This window comes from Gossypium hirsutum, chromosome D13 (assembly GCF_007990345.1).
Source record: "Gossypium hirsutum isolate 1008001.06 chromosome D13, Gossypium_hirsutum_v2.1, whole genome shotgun sequence".
NCBI classification, from domain to species: domain Eukaryota; kingdom Viridiplantae; phylum Streptophyta; class Magnoliopsida; order Malvales; family Malvaceae; genus Gossypium; species Gossypium hirsutum.
In genome coordinates this window covers 55,820,881-55,846,867 of record NC_053449.1, presented here as the reverse complement: position 1 = coordinate 55,846,867, position 25,987 = coordinate 55,820,881, and the positions used below count along the sequence as shown (strand labels likewise).

General features: G+C 32.9%; 1 protein-coding gene and 1 long non-coding RNA gene across 4 annotated transcripts; one reads left to right on the top strand and one right to left on the bottom strand.

Moving 5' to 3' along the window:
- Window positions 1-3,812: 3,812 nt before the first annotated feature.
- Window positions 3,813-5,790, bottom strand: LOC107937462 (uncharacterized). Its single transcript, XR_001694682.2, has 2 exons — window positions 4,409-5,790; window positions 3,813-4,090 (listed from the first exon to the last, which is right to left on the bottom strand). It is a non-coding gene; the product is annotated as an uncharacterized lncRNA (long non-coding RNA).
- A 17,915-nt stretch (window positions 5,791-23,705) lies between these two features.
- Window positions 23,706-25,737, top strand: LOC107937470 (chromatin structure-remodeling complex protein SYD). Of its 3 annotated transcripts, none has more exons than XM_016870362.2 (3): window positions 23,706-23,887; window positions 23,976-24,073; window positions 25,476-25,737. In XM_016870362.2, the coding sequence occupies exons 1-3, from the start codon at window positions 23,762-23,764 to the stop codon at window positions 25,579-25,581; spliced, it is 330 nt and encodes a 109-aa protein (XP_016725851.1). In that variant the 5' UTR covers window positions 23,706-23,761; the 3' UTR covers window positions 25,582-25,737. The 3 variants fall into 3 exon arrangements, with proteins under 3 accessions (XP_016725851.1, XP_040965109.1, XP_016725845.2); XM_041109175.1 differs by lacking the exon at window positions 25,476-25,737 and adding an exon at window positions 24,814-24,868; XM_016870356.2 differs by lacking the exon at window positions 25,476-25,737 and adding an exon at window positions 24,181-24,340.
- The last annotated feature ends 250 nt before the right edge of the window (window positions 25,738-25,987 follow it).

Here is a 25,987-nt window from a genome sequence, read left to right as displayed (position 1 = left end):
GAGAAAGGAAAATGACTTTATCATATTTTACTACTCTATGACGTTAGCAAAGTTTTTGCAAGTCAATATTTTATTTCTTTTTTTCCCCAAAAACATTGTAAATTGAGGTAAGATTCAACCTAACTAAATTTTGGATTTGCAATTGTAACTTTGGGTAAAACAACGAGTTATTGATCCTAAGATCATCTTGTATAAACCAATTAAAATAAGCTTTAAATTCCTGATTATCCTTGTTTTTATACGACAAATATAACAAATAAAAAATCTCGAGTCGGTCAGCATCTTAAATTTTATGTCCCACCATATATTCTTTGCCTAGCATTTCCCTCTAAGATGGGTGACTCTTGTGCTTGTAGCATACATGGAGGATAATGCTTTTGACCCTAATGAGACCAAAGAAGTATAGGGAAAGTTTTTGGTGGAATTGGTACAATCAATCAACCATTTCACCATGTGTAGAAAGAAAGAGACTTTATCTCAATTATTATGTGTTATATTAGACAAAAACAGGTTTACGTGGCATATCCTAATCCAATACGGCCTTCATCACATACATGTACTTACGGGCAGACAAACGTGCGCAGAAAGAAAATTTTAATTTGGATGTGTGTGTAATCTCATAATCATCTATATGCTATGAATGGAAACTAAAAATAGGTTTTCAAGGCAAGTAATAATTGAGATTTTGATTGAGGGAATATCGACTAGAAGCCATAGCTTTGTTGTCTTATATGTCAATATTAGCTTTGTGCTCAATTGAGAGATTAGGTGTTAATGAACAAAAAGAAAAAAATTGAGAGATCTAAATGTTAATTGTTATTCTAGAAATCTAACTCGAAACGAAAGAGTGTTGTTATATATTCAATCTTTTATATGAAAGGGATGACTACAATGTTAAAATTTGAAGTCCTTCATTAATTTCGCAATAGTTGATTTTGATTGAACGATTTAAAAAAAGAATGGAAGCGATATAGGGTGAGTTAATTTTTTTTTAAAAAGACAATGTGTATGGAACGATTATGATAATTGTTTGTTTCATTCAACCCTATTTCACTATATTACATTACCATTTTACCATTATATAAATAATTTTAAAGGGGTAAAAATATAATAATCTATTTTAGAAAAAAAATTATATGTTTTGTATTTAAATTTTTTGAAGAATCATATTTAAATATTTACCTGCTTTTAGAAAGAGTGAAAATATAAAAAATAACTCACAAAATTTAAATTGAAATGGAGCGAAGCGGGGTGGGGATGGATGCATTTAACATCAATAGATGTAATAATGATTTTCAAGATTATACATTCATAGTGAAACGGTATAAGTAGAGGAGCAAAGCATGCCAATTATGGAGTGATGGCGAATTTGACACCATCCACCTCCGCCCCACTTCATTGCATCCTTAAAAGATGATATATATGATATATAAACAACAAGATCCATCCACAATAGATTGAGTAACCGTTTGAATTTTTTGTAAATATATTGTTCAAATTTGATTCTTGTCAGTTTAATTTTTTATTATTAAATATTATTTGAGTTTCATCAAATTAATTTGAATTAAAAATTTTGGCCCTTATACTACGTGTTAGATTGCATTTTGCCTCCATTACTCAAAAAATAAGTAAATTAGTCTCTTTATATTAGATTGAAGAGCAAACCCAGTCCTTTCCGTTAAAAAAATTCATTTATTTCTAATATTAAAAGCTGGCATGACTGACAGAATTAGCGAACAATAACATGTTACATGCCACGTGTGCCTTATGTTGACACTCAGGAATCAATTTTTAATAGTAGAATTGGATAAAAAATTTAAAAGAATGACCAATTTACTCTTTGATATATTGTTTTTTGAGCAAAGAGGAACAAAATGCAATCCAACTCCTAGCATTAGAGTCTTCATGATACTTTTATCGTGGTTTGTAGTATATTTAGACTTGTTCACAAGTTGGTGACCTGGTTCATTTTCTTCAAACTTCAATAAGACTTTTTTTAGACCGGTATATTCAAATTCAAATTAAAAAATTACTTAAATTTAATAATAAAAATATATTAATATTATTATAAAATTATTTTTATTATTTTATTATTTTTTGAACTGTAAATGAACCACTTGATTAAGCCAACCAATTAAACCGGTTGAGAACTATTTTTAGAACTAAATTGTAACTCAACCCATAAACTACTCTAAATACTTTTTAACCATTAATTTATCTTAATTTATTCATAAATCGAAATTCATTTAAATTTAAAATTTTCATCTAATAATTAAAAATGAAATAAATCGGATCTAAAATTTAGCATAAAAAATTTAACTAACCCTAATTTCTCAAAATTAGGACTACAGGTAGCCTAAAAAGAATAAAGAGGGCCCTTTTTTATATATATATAAATGTTTGTAAACTGTGACCTTTTTGAAAGATCAATTGAAGTTGTCTCTTTTGTAGACAAAAAATAAACATAAAAGGAAGGGCAGACTTTGTTGAAAACTAAGGTAGTTTTAAGGGGATACAAATATCACTGTTTTTGCCTTCTTTATTTGACTATGTTTCACCATATGTCCCATTGACAACAATTGACAACTTTCCTCAAATAATTACATCTCTCTTCTCTGTCATAATAAACCTATTGTTTTTAAAAGTTTTTCTTAGAGTAAATTATTTTACATTATTTGTGAAATAATTTAAAAAAAAAATAAGAAATATTATATAAATGCAGCATAATTTAGTCTTCATATATGAAATTATAATCATTGTAAAACACTAACATAAATTCTAAAAATCATATAAAAAATTGAAACTGAAGAATTTGTTCACATGAAAGTAACTAAAAAGTCTATCATTCATTAAAGAAAATTGTTGATATCATTGTTCCATGGGTTGTTTTCTTATTTGCAATTTGTAAAAATATATATATTATTAAGTATAATGTGTAAAATAAGCCATAATTTATTAAATTGTATTAACTCACATTCGGATGCAAGGGCTTCTAGTATAGATATCATCTTTGTCATCATCATTAACTTCTAAACTGTTCCCTATTTGAGAACCAAAGAATAGTGTCCTTGCAATAAATTGTATCAGATTTTCAAGTTTAAATTATAAGAAAAAAAAACTTTATTAATACATCATTGTGATGCAATACCTCCAAATCGGACTTCTGTAACTACAAATTTTTTAGTTTTGTAGCTAAATAGGATCAATTTTAAAAATAGATGAACATAGAATCAATCTTTCAAAAATATTTTCAATCTTGGCATATCCATATTATGCAAGATTAAAAAATAAAAAGTTATATCTCTTAGACATATTCCCCGAGCGGCGAATGGGGTGACGTATGGGCTGGTGGTTTGGGGGCGACAACTTGACTCGCCGAGGTATTAGGTGGAAGAAATCCCATTGAAACTGGAGCATTTATTAATCGAAGACAGTGGCAAAGGCTAGAGGATGTCTGGTAGGTAGTTGTGCACTGAGACCAGAGGATTGCAGGGCTGGTTGAAACTCCGAAGAATCTCAGTGGGTAGTGAGGATGGAGGGTAAGATTTGGTAAGGATGTAGGCTAAGAATTGTCAGTTCTTATCTGATGCAGAGAGGAGAAATGAGTTCTGGAGAAGGCTAAACTGCTATTAGGATTTGTTTGCTTAATATTGTTTAAGACGTTTTGGTTTCCCATTTCAAATTGTTATTTTTTTAGGAGCCCAAGGCACCTCCCATTCAGTCTGCTATTTGTTTGACAGCTGGACGAGATGGAGGGCTTTAAGGTACTGTTTAGTGTTTTCAATTTTTTAATAAATGCATCAGGTACTTTATTTTAAAAAAAAAGGTTATATCGTATTATTAAGTATTTGTAGGGCCCAATCTTTGCCCGGCCTGTGAGAGAATAAACCCAAACAAAAACACAGCCCAAAATTTTAAAATACAGGCCCAACAAAATTATAACCTAAGCCCAAAATTCCAAACACCCTAACTACCGAAACACTAAACAGAAAATTCTTGGCCGCCGCCTCCAGCAGTCCAGTCGCCGCACGACTCGGGGACAGGGTCCCTCTCCGCGCGAGTTGCGCGCCTTCCTCGCCTCGCCTTGTACCTGCAGCAACAAACGCGAACAGAATAGCAAAAATCACGCCAATAAGAACATAATAGATTTTCTATTCGTTTGATTTGGTTCATTTTTCCTTTTCCATTTCGGCTATTTAAAGCCGTGGAAAATCTGTAAAAGGGGGGGGGGGGAAAGAAAAAGGGAAGGGAAACGATGTATTAAAAAATATTAGAAAACACGAAAGATCAGAATACGATTTTGAAGGTTTTTATTTCTTTTTGTTTTCCTCAAATCTTTTTTCTGTTTTTGGTCACCATTTCATGTCTTTTTGAGACAAAAGATAAGGGAAGAAGGAGTTTTGTTTACCTTTCAATCGGCGGCGTCGTGCGGTTGGGAAAAATACGCGGCGGCGGTGGGGGGCTGAATGTGGGAACCCTAGCAGAGGAGGCTAGGGTTCATAAGCCTTTTTTTTAAACATGGCAGGAAGTATTTTTTTTTTAAAATGTTGCTTTATAACAAAATTAAAACGGCGCCGTTTTAAATGGCCAGACCCGCACGGTGACCCGACCCGGAGGGGAGGATCCGCGCGTTCTCACGTCAGATGGGAAAATTTTGCACTTTGGCCCTCACTTTTGCGCCGCCTTTCAATTAAATCCTGTTTTATTTTTTTTAAATTGGGTCACAGATTTTAGTTTTGCTTCAATTCAGTCCCATGCTGCGCAGCGTTTAGGAAGGAAGGAATAATTTCCTTTTTGGTCCCCCATTTTTTTCCGAGTGTCCAATTTGGTCCTTTCTTTTGTTTTATTGCAAATCCGCCCCCTTTTTTCCGTTTTAATTCAATTGGGTCCATTTTATTTGTTTTATTTTTTATTACTGTTATTATTATTATTATTATTATTATTATTATTATTATTAACGTATATTCACATGCAGGTTTTATATATAATATATGTATATTTTATATATTTTATTTCCTAACTTATATATATGCCTCTATATTTTAGTTTTAAATCCTTTTACCTTTATAAATACGTATACGCGTATGTCCTTATATTATTCTTTTTTTTTAAACTGCATTTATATGCATACATTTTCACACACATACATATTTTTTTTTGGGAATTTATTTATACCTTGTATTTATATATATATATATATTGTTTTCTTTGTAAATATTTACACAAATACACATTTTATCTTTTTATACATTTTATTTTCATAGTTTTTATAAATAAACATGTATATATATATGGGTATACACCCACATTTTATAATACGCATTTTCCTTATTTTTGCACATATACATATTTTTTAGAAACTACTATAAATTTTTCTGTACACTTATATATATATGAATTAACATATGCATATTTTTGAACTTTTTCTTGCGGTTTTCATACTCACATACATGCTTTTTTTTATTCCATTTCATCTTTTTATATGTATCATTTTTATATGTATCATTGTATATGTGGGTTAAATATATGTGTACACATATTCGCAAAGCTACTTATTGTACTTGTATATATGTTTGTAAATATTTATTCATATATGATTTAAATTAAGTATTTGTATCATATTGTACATTACCTTTTTAACATACCCTTTTTGAAAATATGTTTTGGTTTTAACCATACATCAAAGTTATTTTCTTGCTTCAAAGGTGTTTTTTGAATAAAAGCAATATTCGAAGTTCGAGGGAAATTGAGCCCTAACGTATTGGGTTCGGATTTTCTTTGTTAATCTTAAATAACCGAGGATATTCTTTATTTAAAATGCATGAGTATAAAAATTATTTTTGGGAACTTAACTTGTTGTGTCCTAACGTATTGGGTGTGACATGTTACTTTTTCAAAATGAAGATTTTCACATAAAATAAAGTGATACTCAAAGTTCAGGGATTATGAGGAATTGTACCCTAACGTATTGGGACTCGATTTCTTTACATGACTTGAACAATTGATTATCCTTTTTCAAATTTCATCATTTGAGTTGATTATAAAATATTTTTAACCTTCGACACTAAGACATTAAATGATCAATTTGGTACCGATTTTGGGCGTCACGAGGATGCTAACCCTTGCGTAACCGACTCCCGGACTCGTTTTCTCAAAATTCGTAGACCAAAATAATTTTTTAAGGTGAGCCGATCACACCTTAATAAAGGATCGGTGGCGACTCCAGTTTTATTTTTAAAGTCGACAACTAAATTTTTGTTTTCAAAAAAGTCGTTTCGACAGTATTGTTATATAAACTCATATTCAAGAAGGGTTGCAATTCCTTTCAATCATTGGACAAAAATTGCATTCCTGGTATCCAAAAAAATTTAGATATCAAGATAGAGAAAATGGTATAATTTAGATACCAATTTATAGCCTAAATCTTCAAAATATAATTAGTTTCATCTAAGCTTTTCATGTTAAATTGTTAACTACAATTTAACCAATGGTAGTGTCTCCACATCATTCCCAATGAGTAGAATATCATCAACATATAAAACAAGAAAAATTACCTTTTAATCCATTATATAAGATTCATCAATGTTCTATTCAAATTTAAAAATTTTGATCGCTTAATCAAATCTTAAATTCTATAATTGGGATGCCTTTATTAAATGCATCTTAATAATTTACAAATTTTATGCTCTTAACATTTAATTATATATTTATTGGGTTGCACTGTATAAATGTTTTAATCAAGATAATTATTCATTTAGCAGATCTCATAATCTCGTGTCACAATAATAAATAAAGATAATGTGGATGGATTTTAGCATAAATACAAGCGAGAAGGTTTCCTCGTGAACTTTCTATCTAATTCGGTGTAAGACTAAGTTATTAATCTCTTTGAAAAAGGCTCACCTTCCATTGCAATACTATAATTAATAAAATAAGTAAAATGTTAATACAATAAAAAGGAATCCAATGTAAAAAAAATTTATTACACTTGTCAAAACCGCTTTTTGAAAACAAAAATCTAGTTGTCGACTTTAAAAATAAAACTGGAGTCGCCACCGATCCTTTATTAAGGTATGATCGGCTCACCTTAAAAAATTATTTTGGGTCTATGAATTTTCAGAAAATGAGTCCGGGAGTCAGTTACGCACGAGGAAGAGCTAGCACCCTCGTAACGCCCAAAATCGGTACCAAATTGATCATTTAATGTCTTAGTGTCAAAGGTTAAAAAAAGATTTTAAAATCAACTCAAATAATGAAATTTGAAAAAGGATAATCAAGTTCAAGTCATGTAAAGAAATCGAGTCCCAATACGTTAGGGTACAATTCCTCATAATCCCCGAACTTTGAATATCAATTTTATTTTATGTGAAAATCTTCATTTTGAGAAAGTAACATGCCACACCCAATGCGTTAGGACACAACAAGTTAAGTTCCCAAAAATGATTTTTATACTCATGCATTTTGAATAAAGAATATCCTCGGTTATTTAAGATTAACAAAGAAAATCAGAACCCAATACGTTAGGGCTCAATTTCCCTCAAAGATCCCAAACTTCGAATATTGATTTTATTCAAAAAAAAAACCTTTGAAACAAGAGAAAATAATTTTGATATACTGCCAAAAACCAAAATATATTCTCCCAAAAGGTATGTTAAAAGCTAATGTATAATATGTAACAAAAGCTTTAATTTAAAACATATATGAATATGTATTTACAAAATATATGTATACAAGTACAATATAAAAGTAAATTTGCAAATATGCATGCGCATATATTTAACTCACATATAAAAGGATACATATAGAAAGATAGAATGGAATATATCAATCAAAATCTAATAAAAATGCATGTATGTATTTGAAAATCGTGAAAATAAAATAAAACTATAAAAGTATGTACATGTGTATATATTTACAAAATAAAAAAAATGTATAAGTATATGCATTGGTAAATCATGAAAATATGTACATGTATATTAAAATACTTATATATATAATATGTGTATAAATAACGGAGTATATATAGAATAAAAATAACTCAAAAATATAAAAATCGTATATATATAATATAAAAAATGTGTATTTTGAATCGTAAAATATGGGAAACATGTGTGGATTTTAAAATGTGCATGTATATCTATATATATAGATACACATTTGTAAAATAAAGAGAAAAAAAAATATACATAAAAAAATAGAAATATACGAATAAATACATATTTACAAAAGTAAAAAAAAATTGAAATTAAAATATAAAAGTATATATAATGTTTGTATGTACAAAAATATATGTATGTATTTATAAAAGTTTTTTAAAAAATGTATGTATATGTATTACTTTAAAAAACATGCGTATGTATATATAGTAGTAGTAATAATAATAATAATAATAATAATAAATGGGGACTAAATCAAAATTAAACAGAATTTTAAGGTCAAACTTAAAAAAAAAGCTAAATCATATTGCGCATGAAAGGGGAAAGACCAAAGAAAGAAATAACCGTCGTCCTAGCCTCTGATCGTGACGGAGAATGGAGCAGAACGCGATAAGACCGGGTAAGTCTTCCTTCTCCCCTTTTATTCCCGTTAAGAAATAAAATAAGAAAAAAAATAAAAAAACTGGATTCACCTTCGAAAAACAAAAAAAATCTTTGTATTCACAGTGTTTCTCTCTATTTTCGTCCTTTTTTACACTCAAAAGTCCCCTCTTTTACACTGAATCCCCACGGCTTTTAAATAGCCGAAAATAACAAAAAATCATCTCCCCTTCAATATTAGTTGCGATTTTTGCTACTACTCTGCTATTGCTGCGCCATATGCCTCTTTTTCGCAGGTTTGATGGCTGTTGAGTGTGCGCGACGTGTGCGGAGCGACAAGCATGACGTGCGGGAGCGACGGGCGCGATGTGCAGCGCTTGCGGAGGGGTGGTGCACAGGGTGATGCGGCGCTGGGGCCAAAGCTGCTAGGGTTTCTGAAAATTTTTTGTTTGGGTTAATGTTTGGGCCATTTTAGGTTTAGTGGTGTTGTTAATTAGGCCTGTTTTGAATGGGCCGGGCAATTTGGGCTTGTACAGCTGCCCCTCTTTACTCGTTGTTGTGTAATGGGAACAGAGCAAAGACGAAAAGCCCAATTGTGCCCGGTCTTACTGAGCCTTGACTTCTTCGGTGCTTTTTTTTTTCAAGTTGCCTCATTCCTTCCTACTACATCTTCAGAGGTATAGCAACTAGTGTTTCAATCTACTCCACTGCAATGTCAGGGAGATAAGATTCGTATACTGTAGCTTCTCAATTTGCTATCTTTATTCTGCACCACTGCAACTCTAGGGAGATAAGACTTGTAGTTTCAATTTGTTCTGCTACAACTTAAAGATAAATCTGATGCGATCTGCTCTACTGCAACTTCAGAGAGATGAGATCTGTGGTTTTAATCCACTTCATTGCAACTTCAAGGAGATAGGATTGGTATACTTCTGTCTGCTCCACTGCAACTTCAGGGAGATAAGACTTGTATCTTCGATCTACTTCGCCACCAATATGGGAAGACAAGATCTGCTGTCTTTGATCTACTTCACGCCAATACATGAAGACAAGATCTGCTTTCTTCGATCTACTTCACCACCAGTATGGGAAGACAAGACCTACTTTCTTCGATCTACTTCACGCCAATACATGAAGACAAGGTCTGCTATCTTCGATCTATTTCACTGCCGACCAGGGAGATAGAATTACTGGCTTCAATATAGTCCACTATAACCTCAGGGAGGTAAAATCTGTCATCTTCGATCTACTCCACTACTGCCTAGGGAGATAAGATCTGTAATCTTCAATCTATTCCACTGCTGCCCAGGAAGATAGAATTGCTGGCTTCAGTGTACTCCACTGTAACCTCAGGGAGGTAAAATTTGCCATCCTTGATCTGCTCCACTACTGCTTAGGGAGATAAGATCTGTAATCTTCAATCTATTCCACTGCTGCCCAGTGAGATAGAATTACTGGCTTTAATGTACTCTACTGTAACCTCATGGAGGTAAAATCCGTCATCCTTGATCTGCTCCACTACTGCTTAGGGAGATAAGATCTGTAATCTTCAATCTATTCCACTGTTGCTCATGGAGATAGAATTACTGGCTTCAATGTACTCCACAGTAACCTCAGGGAGGTAAAATCTGTCATCTTCGATCTACTCCACTACTGCCTAGGGAGATAAGATCTGTAATCTTCAATCTATTCCTCTGCTGCCTAGGGAGATAGAATTATTGGCTTCAATGTACTCCACTATAACCTCAGAGAGGTAAAATCCACCATCTTTGATCTGCTCCACTACTGCTTAGGGAGATAAGACTTGTGGTTTTAATCCATTTCATTGTAACTTCAGGGAGATAAAACTTGTATCTTCGATCTACTTCACCACCAGTATGGGAAGACAAGATCTGCTCTCTTTGATCTACTTCACACCAGTACATGAAGATAAGATCTACTTTCTTCGATGCACTTCGCCACCAGTATGGGAAGACAAGATCTGTTCTCTTTGATCTACTTCACACCAGTACATGAAGACAAGATCTACTTTCTTCGATCTGTTTCGCCACCAGTATGGGAAGGCAATATCTGTTATCTTTGATCTACTTCACGCCAGTACATGATGACAAGATCTACTTTCTTCGATCTGCTTTGCCACCAGTATGGGAAGGCAAGATCTGTTATCTTTGATCTACTTCACGCCAGTACATGAAGACAAGATCTGTTTTTTTCAATCTACTTCGCCACCAGTATGAGAAGACAAGATATGGTATCTTTAATCTACTTCATGCCAGTACATGAAGACAAGATCTACTGCTACTCCACTGTTGCTCAGGGAGATAGAATTACTAGCTTCAATGTACTTCATTGTAACCTCAAGGAGGTAAAATCCGCCATCTTCGATCTGCTCTACTACTGCTTAGGGAGATAAGATCTGTAATCTTCAATCTATTCCACTGCTACCTAGGGAGATAGAATTACTGGCTTCAATGTACTCCACTGTAACCTCAGGGAGGTAAAATCTGCCATCCTTGATTTGCTCCACTACTTTTTAGGGAGATAAGATCTGTAATATTCAATCTATTCCAATGTTGCCCATGGAGATAGAATTACTGGCTTCAATATACTCCTCTATAACCTCAGGGAGGTAAAATCCGCCATCAACTTGCTCCACTGCAACCGAGGGAGGTAAGGCTGGTATCTTCAATCTGTTTCGCTGTCAATGCAGGAAGGCAAGATCTACTATTTTCACTGATCTGTTCTCTGGAGAACATGACCTGTATAATGAACCTAATTATGCCTAATGATTAGGATAGCATGATCAAAATGAATCAAATGCTCCTAACTAGACATGTGTGAATGACATTTGAATAAATGCAGAATTTTATTTTTTCGAGAATGATCCCGCTTAGGTTGTCATTTCTCGAAGTTTATTAAGGCTTTAACACTGACATGCTACAACGCCTTCTTGCTTGACTGGCTTTTCTTCAATCCTCTCCTATCGTTATTCAAGAATACAAGATTTAAATCTTTCTAGTCCCTTACACTATTCCCAAGGTGTCATACCAAAGGCTCATGCGCAAATGAAGGCTCTCTTCTCCGAGGCAACCTCTTCCTATTGCCTGATGATCATTGCTTGCTGGTTTATTTAAGCTTTGTCATCAACATGACCTTCTTGTCCCTTTGTTCAGTCAATGTTTTTAACGACAAAATGTGAAGGGATAGTCTTAATTTAGACTCTCCCTCTTAGATATTCAACATTTAAGCTTGATGTATTCTAAATAATAGCCATGTTTCAGGTTACCGTATTATTTAGAAACTTCTAGAGTAATATGCAAAACTTCTCTTGTGAAAGTTTTATTAGTCTATTTATCATTATTCTAATGCAACATGCTTGCAAAGATATCATGGATAAGAATAGAGTTGGTTCTGAGCATAGCTCGAGATGAATAAATTGTCGAGGATAACAAAGAAATTGATTTAGGAATGCGTATCTTGGAAATGAATTAAGTGTTCCAAGAATAACAAAAATAGTATAAGGATTAGGTGCCCCAGATATCGCAGTTTGAACCTTTCTGTACAGACTTTCTGAAGACTATTCTGAGTTTAACATGTGTCTAGGAGTACTTTGACGATGCCCCAAGATGTCACCTACCCTTTCCTGTTGATTCAGGTATAGTAATACCATTGCATGCCCCCATTCTGATCAGTATTTGAGCTGCTCTGAAAATTTCAAGCGCCTTTTTGATCAACATTTGAGCCGCCCTTTTTGGATTTTCAACTCAAATCCCCTTTGGTCTAAAGTGCCCTTACGGGTTTTCACCTTAGCCTCTCCGGTTTTACTTTTTCGTTTTTCATTTTTCATTTTCATCTCTTCATTTTCCACATCACTTTTTTCTTTTTTTTTTGTTGGGACTCAAACTGCCCTTTGCGGGTTTTTACCTTGGTCCTCTCTTTCTTTAAGCGGAGTATTTCCTGACTGAATCTGAGTTTATGGGACTTTGCAGGTTTATCACCCATCTCGTTCAAAATCAAAGCTCCTTTGGAAAAGACCTTCTCTATAACATAAGGTTCTTCCCAATTTGGCATCCATTATATTTTTTGTAGAGTGAGGATCTTCTTCAGCATTAGGTCGCCATCATGGAATTCTCTAGGACAAACCTTTTGCTGTAGGCTCGCATCATTCATTTCTTGGTACTTCTGACCCTGATGAATAGCTTTTAGTCTTCTTCCTTCTATCAAGTTCAATTATCACATTGCGATTGGATCTGTTCTGCTTCATCCAACTTGCTCAGCCAATACCCAGAGAGAAAGAATTTCAACTTTAATAGAGAAAACCATGATGAACTAAAGAGAGAGGCACTGCTCCGGTAGAATTTTCACTGCATCATTCATGATATTAATCTTGACATACTGTAAATTTTTGATATCGTGCTGTTGTTCAGATTGTAATGACAGTGCTTAACCTGGGCATATCCTGGTATGACCATGCGTAGACATCTTTAAATTCTTGAAGTAACTCAACAATGTCATGCTTTGTCATTGAAGTCATATCAATTCCAATCTTCACCAAGCTCACAACTTTTAATGATTCTTTGTGAGGTAGGATCTGTCTATCCTCTACCATCCTTAATAAGTCTGGAGATAAGCTACAATCCATGTCACCTTCAAAGTTGTGAGATCTCTCTAAACACATGTCTCACCCAAAAGGAGCATCTGAGTCTGTAGCAGCGTCACTCATGTCATTGATATTTGGGGACCTACGGTGGGTACCAAAGAATATACAAAAGAATGTATGAATAATATGAATGAATGAATGAATAATTTGGCAGAAAAAATCTGAAAGAATGAAAAAAAATCGTAAAGAATGAAAGAACATTTGCTCAAAGATGTATTTCATTAAAATAATAATGTTTAAACGTGAGCCTATTTCACAAAGAAATTCCTATTGCTTCTAGGCTAAAAGCAACAAGTGTGTTCTGAACATTACTCTAACAGACTCTAAATACTTTAGGGGTTTCCTCTACAGTCCCATTATTTAAAACATCTCTAAGGCGAATATCTAACAAGGACCCTTTTAATTGTGTCTGCATATATGGCATCGATGTGCAAACTTCTCACTTCTTCATACATTGCAGTCCCTTCATCCTCAATCATGATTGGGTAACGGATTTTCTGCACTTGATGAGTCACCCAACTTGACAATACCCATGTTGATGAATTTTTCAACTAGCTTTTTGAAGGTAATGCAATTCTCTATTGAGTGCTCCGTAATTCCCGCGTGGTAGTCACATTGCGCGTTCGCATCATACCACTTAGGATACGGAGGTTGTGGAGGTTTTAAGTAATGAGGAGCAACTACATGCGCATCAAACAAGCTTTGATACAGATCCTTATATGACATCGAAATTGGTGTGAACTGGAGCTTCTCAGTACCTGGTTTCACTCTAGATTCTTGTCTTAATAAACTTTGTTGGTTAGTAGCCACCTTTCTTGGCTGACTCACAATAACTAGTTTAGAGTAACTCGTGTTGTTCAACTCATTTTCTCTTTTCCTTGAGATTGACCTCTTGTTACTCTCCTCTGTATCAATTTTCCCGCTCGTTATGGCACTTTCAATCATTTTACCATTCATGACTATGTCAGAAAAGCTTTTTGTGGCACTTTCTAACATATGTGTGATGAACGGGGCTTTCAATGTATTTATAAAAAGCATCGTCATTTCTTTCTCTAAGAACAGTGGTTGAACTTGGACAGCGACTTCCTTCTATCTTTGTGCATACTGCCTAAAGCTTTCGCTTGGCTTCTTCTCCATGTTTTGAAGGGTAATTCTATCAGGAGCCATGTCTGTCACAAGACTATATTGTTTCATGAATGCTTGTGCCAAGTCCCTCCATGAACAAATCGTGGTACGGCTCAGCTGATTGTACCACTTAGATGCTGCCCCTGCTAGGCTATCTTGGAAACAGTGTATTAATAGCTGGGCATTATTAACGTATCCAGCCATTCGCCTGTAAAACATGGTGATATAAGCCTCTAGGCAAGTCGTCCCATTCTACTTTTCGAATTCCGGCATCTTAAACTTATGAGGGAGTACCAAATCAGGAACTAAGCTCAGCTCTTTAGCGTCAATCCCACGACAGCTTTCAGTGACTTCTATCGCCCTGAATTTCTCCTCGAGCCATTTTCACCTTTCCTCTAGCTGCTTTGGTAACTCCTTCTTTATTCTTTCCTTTTCAGCCACTTCATCAAAGTCAGGAATGGTAGAGTTAACAGGGTAGTTTTCGGGGTTAGAGCCCAATCTAGCTTGAAAGTTCGAAGCACTGGCCTGGGACTGCTGAGGCCTAATTGTGACAGTGGGTTTGTGCGGATATTCAGCTTGAGTTCGAACATGTGGAGGAGTAAAGCCTGGAGGATAGAGTGGTTCATCGACATCAGCCATGGGACCCTTTCCCTTATCACCTCCTCTAGTCAACAGTTTGGTTAGCTTAGCCATCATATCATCTTGGGATTCTCGCATCTTCTCAGACATATCCTGTTGCATATTATCTAACCGCTCTTGCACCTGTAGCTGAAGTCGGTCTTGCATCTCCTTCTGACACTATTCGAGTTTTTCCAATCTCTGATTCATGTCCTTAATCTTTGCTCGAGTGCCGTAACGGTGTTTGGTTGGCTGGTTGGTTTCTAGGTTAACTGAGTAATGATTTTAGTTAATTAGGATCCTTTAACCGTGTTTAATGCATATGATGCAATGAAATGCAAATGCATGAAATGAATGCGAAAAGAGATGTTGATTCATGTTTAATTCTTTGCTAGAAAACTTCACTAGAAAACAAATCTCTTTACATAAAGCAGATATATATATACGGCTTCACCCTCGTACTCCAAGCGAAGACATTGACCATTCGGATACTAAGATACATCTCGCGAATTTGAACTCCTTTTTGTTTATCTAGGTCGTAACTTCTTGCTCGCTCACGTTCATTAGCTTCTTTAGGAGGTAGGGACCTTTGATGACTTTTGAAAAAACTTTGACAATTTGAATCCTCAAGTCATGCAGCAAAGTCGTATACTCCTCTTGTTAGGCTATTACCTTTCGTGCCACGTTTTATTAGACTATACTCGGACAACCATATTATCTTTCACCTTATCAAGAAACCCATTTTCTGTGGCAAGTTATCTATTAACAACCAAACGTGAATCAACCCCTCTTTTCTATGATGAAATGCCATGCAGTCAAAAATGTCATGCAGCCAAAACAAAATACACAAGTTAGTATCATGCATAAAATCACAATTCAATGTACACAGGAAATAATAAAAGCACCTATTCAGGACTCCTCTAGGGTTTGGTATAGCTCTACCTAGGGCAAGTTCCTAAGGTTTACTATATGAGGGTTAGTTTCTAGAGTAAGGGTACCCGAACCAGCAGATTCCTCGATCCTCACCCATTATAGGCTCATATGAATCGGGTTCAGTTCAGGGGGATACATTTCCCTATGGCTACACGGAGATGAAAATCTCCCGAAGACATAGGTAGGGATGTATCCCAGAAGCGGTCCACTACCATGCACGGAGGTGAAAACCTCACGAAGGACTAGTTTCTCACTCCAACTTAAAGGGGTAAAACGGACCATGTAATGCAAAATGCAAGTATAGATCAATCAGCTCGGTTCAGCCATGGGAATGAACCACGATGAAAACCAAAAAAATGAGAAAGGAAATCATGATTTAAAAACACTTTTAATTTTCGGCACAAAGACAAAATATAACCAAGTCATGGCTCGACTTTCTTAGTCCCCAGTGGAGTCACCAAGCTGTCGAAACCGCTTTTTGAAAACAAAAATCTAGTTGTCGACTTTAAAAATAAAACTGGAGTCACCACCGATCCTTTATTAAGGTGTGATCGGCTCACCTTAAAAAATTATTTTGGGTCTATGAATTTTCAGAAAATGAGTCCGGGAGTCAGTTACGCACGAGGAAGAGCTAGCACCCTCATAACGCCCAAAATCGGTACCAAATTGATCATTTAATGTCTTAGTGTCAAAGGTTAAAAAAGATTTTAAAATCAACTCAAATAATGAAATTTGAAAAAGGATAATCAACTGTTCAAGTCATGTAAAGAAATCGAGTCCCAATACGTTAGGGTACAATTCCTCATAATCCCCGAACTTTGAATATCAATTTTATTTTATGTGAAAATCTTCATTTGAGAAAGTAACATGCCACACCCAATGCGTTAGGACACAACAAGTTAAGTTCCCAAAATGATTTTTATACTCATGCATTTTGAATAAAGAATATCCTCGGTTATTTAAGATTAACAAAGAAAATCAGAACCCAATACGTTAGGGCTCAATTTCCCTCAAAGATCCCAAACTTCGAATATTGCTTTTATTAAAAAAAAACCTTTGAAACAAGAGAAAATAATTTTGATATACTGACAAAAACCAAAATATACTCTCCCAAAAGGTATGTTAAAAGCTAATGTATAATATGTAACAAAAGCTTTAATTTAAAACATATATGAATATATATTTACAAAATATATGTATACAAGTACAATATACAAGTAAATTTACAAATATGTATACGCATATATTTAACTGACATATAAAAGGATACATATAGAAAGATAGAATGGAATATATCAATCAAAATCTAATAAAAATGCATGTATGTATTTGAAAATCGTGAAAATAAAATAAAAATATAAAAGTATGTACATGTGTATATATTTACAAAATAAAAAAATGTATAAGTATATGCATTGGTAAATCATGAAAATACGTACATGTATATTAAAATACTTATATATATAATATGTGTATAAATAACGGAGTATATATAGAATAAAAATAACTCAAAAATATAAAAATCGTATATATATATAATATAAAAAATGTGTATTTTGAATTGTAAAATATGGGAAACATGTGTGGATTTTAAAATGTGCATGTATATCTATATATATATAGATACACATTTGTAAAATAAAGAGAAAAAAATATACATAAAAAATAGAAATATACGAATATATACATATTTACAAAAGTAAAAAAAATTGAAATTAAAATATAAAAGTATATATATAATGTTTGTATGTACAAAAATATATGTATGTATTTATAAAAGTTTTTTAAAAAATGTATGTATATGTATTACTTTAAAAAACATGCGTATGTATATATAGTAGTAGTAATAATAATAATAATAATAATAATAATAATAATAATAATAATAAATGGGGACTAAATCAAAATTAAACAGAATTTTAAGGTCAAACTTAAAAAACAAAAACAAAAAAAAAGCTAAATCATATTTCGCATGAAAGGGGAAGGACCAAAGAAAGAGATATCCTCGCGCTGGCAAAACGGCGCCGTTCCAGTGGGCGCATGCACATGGTTTCTGGACCATATTGAAACGTGAAAGAAATTTCGTGGCTAAATTGTAAATGCGTAAAGTACTGCATTTAAATCAAGAACAAAAACGGGGGACCAAAAGCGAAAATTTCCCATTCAGGGCCAGAACGCGCGGATCCTCCCCCTCGGGTCGGGTCACCGCGTGGGTCTGGCCACTTTAAACGGCGCCATTTTACCTTTTGTTTTAAATTAAATTAAAAAAACAGAGAAAGAATTAGGGAAAAATCTATTTTCCCTTTTCCCTGAAGCAGACTGCTTCTTTAGGGTTTTATCAACCCTTCAGCGTCGCTGTTTTCAAGAACCCCCACGACCTCAATCGCCGTCCTAGCCTCCGATCGTGACGGAGAATGGAGCAGAACGCGATAAGACTGGGTAAGTCTTCCTTCTCCCCTTTTATTCCCGTTAAGAAATAAAATAAGGAAAAAAATAAAAAAACTAGATTCACCTTTGAAAAACAAAAAAAATCTTTGTATTCACAGTGTTTCCCTCTATTTTCGTCCTTTTTTACACTCAAAAGTCCCCCCTTTTACACTGAATCCCCACGGCTTTTAAATAGCCAAAAATAACAAAAAATCATATCTCCCCTTCAATATTAGTTGCGATTTTTGCTACTACTCTGCTATTGCTGTGCCATATGCCTCTTTTTCGCAGGTTTGGTGGCTGTTGAGTGCGCGCGATGCGTGCGGAGTGACAAGCATGACGTGCGGGAGCGACGGGTGCGATGTGCGGCGCTTGCGGAGGGGTGGTGCGCAGGGTGATGCGGCGCTGGGGCCAAAGCTGCTAGGGTTTCTGAAAATTTTTTGTTTGGGTTAATGTTTGGGCCATTTTAAGTTTAGGGTGTTGTTAATTGGGCCTGTTTTGAATGGGCCGAGCAATTTGGGCTTGTACAACACTAATATAAAAAAATAAAATTAATTGACAATACCGAATTATGATATGAATTACGAAAATCTACTGGTTCTTATGAAGACTCCAATTTGGGTCTCTTTGAAGAAGTTTCAGTTTCCATTGTGAAATTGTATCTAATAGAGTAAGCGAATTATGTCAGGAATCAGATTGTATTTTTTCCTTTTTATTTAAAAATAGGGAAAATTAATTTTTATATGTTAGATTAATGAGTAAACTAGTCATTTTTATTAAAAATTTCATTTATTTTTACTGTTAAAACTTATCTTTATACGTTAGTATGCGGTATACATAACACACCACGTATCATTGTCTTATTATTTCACCAACCATGTTAATATATAACGATATAAATAGACTAAATTTTTATCAATTCCCAACTGTGGTAAACATATTATCAAATTTACGGTAACTTTATTAAAGCATGTCTCACAATATAATTGATTCAAACTATAATGGATTAAAACCCTAAAATCATGCTCCAAATCTGGTAAAAATAACATGATAAAATAAATTTTTATTTTGGTAAATTACAATAGAAAGGTAAAATCTTAACAATAATACTACTAGCGAGACTCAAACTTAGTTTACATCTAGAACAGTGAACGCTTTAATTATAAAGCTAACATACAAGGTTCGCTTATTATATGTTTATTAAAGGTGGTTTGTAATTTCCATATTTAATTTTGTTTATATGTTGATTAAATAATTTAAATTATAGTAGTAAAGAAAACCGTTACACTATTATATACTGTCAAAATAGTATAATAACGTAATTTAATGAAGTTATAGCTCTAATAAAAATAAAAATTTCAAAGAATTATGTTGGGTCAAAAAATACAATGAAATCAATAATGGACTTTGAAGCAAATTTTAATTTTCTAACATGCATTTAAATTTTTTTTTTATTGTGAACCTGATGAAATTAAATAAAAATTGGAGCATTTGAAAGGAAAAAAAGAACCATTATATTAACTTTGTGATTGGACTATGGCTTAGTGGACTCCGCCTTGTGAAGATGCGGCCAAAGTTAATGTTGGCATGGCACGAAATGCAGAGACGGAATGTTTTGCTTGCGGTGCCATTGTTCATGACCACGAAGGAATGGTGCTAATCGGTTTTGCTTGTTTGATTGCCGAGGCTTTCGTCGCTCTTTCAGTTGAGGTTCTCGCTTTGGTTTGTGCTTTTTAAAAAACCCTAAAGAAAGGTTTTCCTAAAGTTATTTTCGAGTCGGATTGTGTATTTAGTGTTAATAAATTTAACAGTTAGACTCTAAATTTATCTCTTTATAGTCGCCTTAGGTATTTGTGATTCTTCTAATAGTGCTCATAGTCAACCAATTGCATTGCTCATTATTTGGCACATTGATTGTTACTTTTAAATTTGGTTTAGACTATCCAGATTTCATTCACTGATTACTGTTGGATGATACCTTTTAATTTAATATAGTTGGACTCTTGTAGGTGTTTTCTTTTTAAAAAAAAGAAGATGCAATAAAAGATCTATTATATTAACTAGAATATACTCCTCCCTATGTTTCAAAAAAGTAGAGTAAATTTTGAACATACTATTTATATTAATTATATTAAGATATAATGATTTAATTTCCATGTTAAAAATTAAAATGTAAATTAAGCCCAAAAATAGGATGGTAATACAAAGAGGGGCAAATAGGGTCTTGCACTGGAATAAAAAAAGTGTATTTTAATCTCTTAAAAATTATTAAAAATATAAATATATATATATACTAAATTGTATTATGAAAATTAATTATTATCATTACTCAGGAAGAAAAAGAAATTAGGAGTAAATGTGTGGAAGGGGTAGGCCACCAATTCCAATCTGTGAAAGGAGTTGTATATAAGTTTTATTTATTGGAAACATATATGATTTAATGCTCAAATTGACCAAAAATCATACACTTTTAGAAGGAAAAGTACGATGCATTTGAAAGTTGGATACAAACAAATAATTCTTATCAGATCAGTCATTCAAAAAAATGCATGAATCACCCTCGTTAATGCATTTCAAAAAAGAAGAAGATGCATGAATCACACCCGCAGTCATGTATTTTCTCGTAATTACAACACCTTTAAAAGCAACAATCAAGGAGTCATACATAAGTTTTGTTCCAATTCTATGATATTATTTTCTTTTCTGCGTTTTCATATATAGATGATCGAATCAATATAAATAATATATTCAATACCATTTATATAAGCTACCCTTCATGACACGTCATAAATCATGACGTGGAGGGTTATTTTAGGAATAAAATAAATTGATTTAAAATTAAATGATTTTTAGGTTAGTTAATGGGTGGTGGTACAATTAGTTTCTGGTGAGATTAAAAAGTAAAAACAATGGTGGCGATAAGATTGAGTACTATAATGGTGAGATTAAAACCAATAGTAAAATATGTATTTGAATTTAAAAGCAATTGTAGCGATGAGGAGAAAGTAAAAAAAATGATTATTAAGGACTTTAAATGAATATATATATATAATAATTAACTACCAAAAATTGTATTTAAATAAATACTTATATTATATTTGTGCTAAACAATTATATATATGAAAATTTTAAATGTGTTTGACAATTTTAATTTTTTACGTGTTCAACAAAAGATCATTGAATAAAATAAGTAGCTAGGTAGGTTTTGGCAAAAAAAACAAAACAAAACACAAGAGAAGTAAGTATGTATTAATAAGATTAAAATTAAAAACAAATCATCTTTTAAAAATATGTACGATGTTAAAATAAGAAAAGATTAAATTGTGACTAAAATGAATCTAAACACACAAATACATCATATTAATAATATTAAATGTACTACAATTATTTGTCATGGTATCATAAATCTTTAGTTGGTTCGATTTAACTTCTGACACCAACTCAATTAACAACATTATCAGTATATACAATTGATAGAGATAATAACGTATGCATAATACAATTAAAATATTAATATTATATTAAAATAGAGCTTTGGTTTATTGGTAAAATTAAAGTTTTGTTAATGTACATAAGATGGGTTCAAATCCCATCATATGTTTATTTTCTTTTAGCTTTCTTTTAAAATATTTAAAAAAAAGTTAAAGTACCTTTAAATAATATAATTTATTTTAATTACAAAAACACATTATCGCAACATTTTAACCAAGTTGATCCCCAGTTGGCGCGTGACACCAACTCAATTAGGGATTTTAGTATAAATATATAATTGATAGAGGTAATATATCATATTAAAATAAAACTTTGGTTTAGTGGTAAAATTTATGTTTTATTGTTGTGAATAACACAGATTTATATTAACTTTTTTTGAAAAATATATATTGAAAAGTAAAAAAAAAGCACACCCGCCTAGATTTCTTCATCAAAAGCAAAACCCTTGCAATAGAAACAAATGCATGAACAACTTATTTTACCTTGTAATTGTAACACATGATAACATCTTACTATATTTACAAAATCTTCGACATTTGTTTAATCTTTGAACTTAAAATGCATATGTACGTTTAGCTATATCTACTAAGTAATTGTGAACTTTCAAACTCTTTTAAAATAAATATTTGTTGTGGGATTTTAAAATTAGAAAACACATAAGTTACATCATTATTTTTTTTCAAAAATTTGCAAATAATAAAAACATTTCTCTATTTCTCACCTAAAAGTGCAAATATATCCAAATCTATCTTCTTGACTCAAATAAACTAAGGAATCTTTCTAGTAAAGAGCATGTTCTATTGAATATATAATAATAGTAATTACGTGTTATTATTTACTATCATAAAATATTAGCCCAAATTAAATGTGATCTAATTTAGTATGAACCAAACATGTATAGATACTCTAGTAACTAATTTCTAATTGATGATGGGCTGATTGGAAATTAGGATTAATATGCAAAAGTTATATATTAGGCTTATGGTCCCCAAATTACACACAGGTAACTCTTCTAATATCTCATCTTTAGAAAAGAGAGAGTCACCTTCTCTGAATTACTTGTGTGCTAATTTGGAAGATCAAAACCACAAGATCGAAGATTCCAAGAAATCAATGGATCAGGTATGTTTCCGCATTTGGTTTTGTTCTTGACTAAGTTTCCTTTATTTTTTTTTGAAATGATTGATTCATGAAATTTCATGGTTTTAACATTTCGGTTATATATATATTGATCTTTGAAGATTTATATTAAAGTTCTTTTTAGATCTTGATTATTTTGAAATTTTACAGCGTGTTTGGTTCGCCGTATTACCCAATCCATTACGCCCCGATTACGCGCGTATTACATTACGCCCTTAATCCGGCGTTTGGTTCGCTGTATTAGCCATTACGCGCGTATTACATTACGCCCCTAATCCCCAAATTCCCGTGTTTTACAATCCGTTCCCAAATCGTTGTATTAGCCATTACGCCCGGCCTCCCTCCCCATCTCTCTGTTTTACCCTCCCTCCCTACCCGACCCTCTCCTCTTCCGTCCTAATCATTTTCTCCTCCCATTTCCCACTGATTCCGTTGATTAATCTGTCGTCATCGTTTCTTCTCGTCTCGGCATCAAATTTCCCTTCCCCATTTCCTCCCAACACTATCTGCTCCGCACACCAAAACCCTCTCTTTTTCTCTTCAATATATTCACAAAATTGGAAATTCTAGCTTAATCCATTGAAGAAAGAGTGAAGTGTTTTTTCTTTGATTTTTCCATTCTTTTTAACATTTCTATTCTGTGTTTTTTGTCGGTTTTTTAGCCATGGTTCTCGAGGTAAGCTATTCAATTTTAGATTCCTCTTTTGATCTCCTTCTTCTAAATTATTAATTATTTAGTATTTTTTATCTTCTTTTTTCGTTACTCAAAAGGGTTTTGTTGATTTTTCTTTTTTGGTTTTCAATTTTCAAATCGGTCAATTAGGCTACCATGATATGCATTGATAACTCAGAATGGATGCGAAACGACGATTATTCTCTGTCTCGATTTGAAGCACAAGCAAGAGCTCATAGGCTAGGCCAGAAGAAGGATGTACTTGTTTTACGTTTTGAAACAGTATGTTCCTAATCATTAAGTAGTGTTTTCTGTTGCGTACCATTTTGTTTTACCTTGAATTGTGTTTGATTATATTTTCTTTGATAAGGTTCAAACTGTTGAAGAACAAGTCAGAGCTTCTGCTGAACACAAATTGGCAGTTGCTAATCAGAGTATCACTGTCGGTTTCTTCGATAATAATACAAGGTAAATTGGGTTGTTTGTTGAGCTATAGTTTATTGCATGGAGCACAAGCAGTTTCAAGAGTGTTTTGACTCATGCTCTTAAGTAAATTTCTGTGATTTTATCGACAGTGCTGAAGATTGTAGGGAGTATTTAGGGTCCCTCTTGTGGGAGTGTAAGAAAGAGGAAGTTGCTCCCGTGTGGGATGATGATGCAGTTTACTGGAGAAATTCAATGCATTTACTTTTATTGATCTGTTTATGTTTTTTTTGTTGAAAAACCAATGATGATGAGTAATGGATGTTTGGTTCTGGAACATCTTGTTTGAAGAAATTGTAATAACAGTTGAAGAGGATGTGAAAGGAGACATTGATGTGATGATTTTGCAATTATATATTTGTCATTGAACCATATTTGACTATGATCTTAAGTTTTGGTGCTAAATCGTCGTTGGTACAACAGTCTAATAGATTTCTACTTCAAATTAGACTGTGTTTCTAGTTTGGATTGTTTGTCACTTTTAGAAGGAAATCTGATTATAAGCATAGAACATATGTGCAGACCTTGAGAGAAAATTGCAAAATTTTACTGCTGTATACTTCCTTGGCCTCAAAGTAGATGGTTAAAATGCTTAAAACCCCCACAGTTTAATCCTTGAAATTGTTGAGTTTATGGTTTTCCTTTGAAATGATTGGAAAGTTAGGCTATCTAAATTTTAGTTCTGACAAAATTCTTTTATTTTTTCTATTAAATACTTCTTTCAGCTCATGGTGACAAATTTGCTGCGAAAAGAATGAGAAGGCTGACCCAAAGGAGAGATGTTGATTATACTAGTACTGTTGTGCGATATATGCAGGTATTTTTCATGTTTAGTTGTTTTCATAAGCGTTTTTTTCTATATCTTTCTATAAGTTGTTGCATGGTCAAAATGGTGAATCTGATTAACATGGATGCTTATGTTTTTTCTTAGATGGCTTAAATGTCTCTTTATTATTGTGGTTGTTGGCCTTCTCTTTATCAATACGGGCATTGATTTCTCTATCATAGAAATCAGTTTGCTTTTTTCTTCTGTAGCCTTTTGCTCAAGTTTATTATTCAATGTACTTGGCTGCTATATTTTAAAGTTTATAAAGGTCCACTATTATAGCCATAATTGTATCTTTATGATAGCTTAACTTATGGAGTTGTGTTTCAGATTGCTGCTAGAAAATCCATTAATATAGAGGCAAAATGACTTGGTCTTGCTTGCCATTGATGTATGGTGTTAAGATGTTCTTTTTTTGCTTCATGGGAAAAATAAGTTGATGTCTTTTTATGTCATATTTTTCCTAGTTGCTAAGAGTAACTCCTCTTTATCATAGTTGTATGCTTGTTGAATCATATTGAAATGCTAGATACTTAACTGACTGAACTTGTTTGAATGTAGGAACTACAGTTCCATCAAACACCACTACTGCAATTCTTGCTGCTCCCAATTTGTCGAATCCCATGGCTACAGTTGTTGGTGCTGCTTCAAACCCATTAACCTATAATTTGTAGTTGAATTTGAATTATGATCCAAAATGCAACATATCAATGATGAAATACGGCGATGCATCTGCTTGAATTTCTCTGTCTAGTTGGCCTTTTAAGTCCCTTCTGATCTGGTATCCTTGGAAAATTATTTGTTTTGCACTCTTGGCATTTTAATATCATGTTAGAATAACTAGTTTATAACTTTGGAGTAATGATTCATTGTAATTTTACCCATTTTATATATTTCTTTAATTTTTTAATTCATCACAAGGTTCATGCCATAGGGGCAAAGCTAAAATCAAAAAATAAAAAAGAACCTCATTGAGGAAGAAAATTCAGAGAATAAGGTAAGAAAACCAAAAAATATAGCAACTGAAAGAATATACAGAGCTATGTTTCTCCGACTCTTCATTTTGCTTGAAG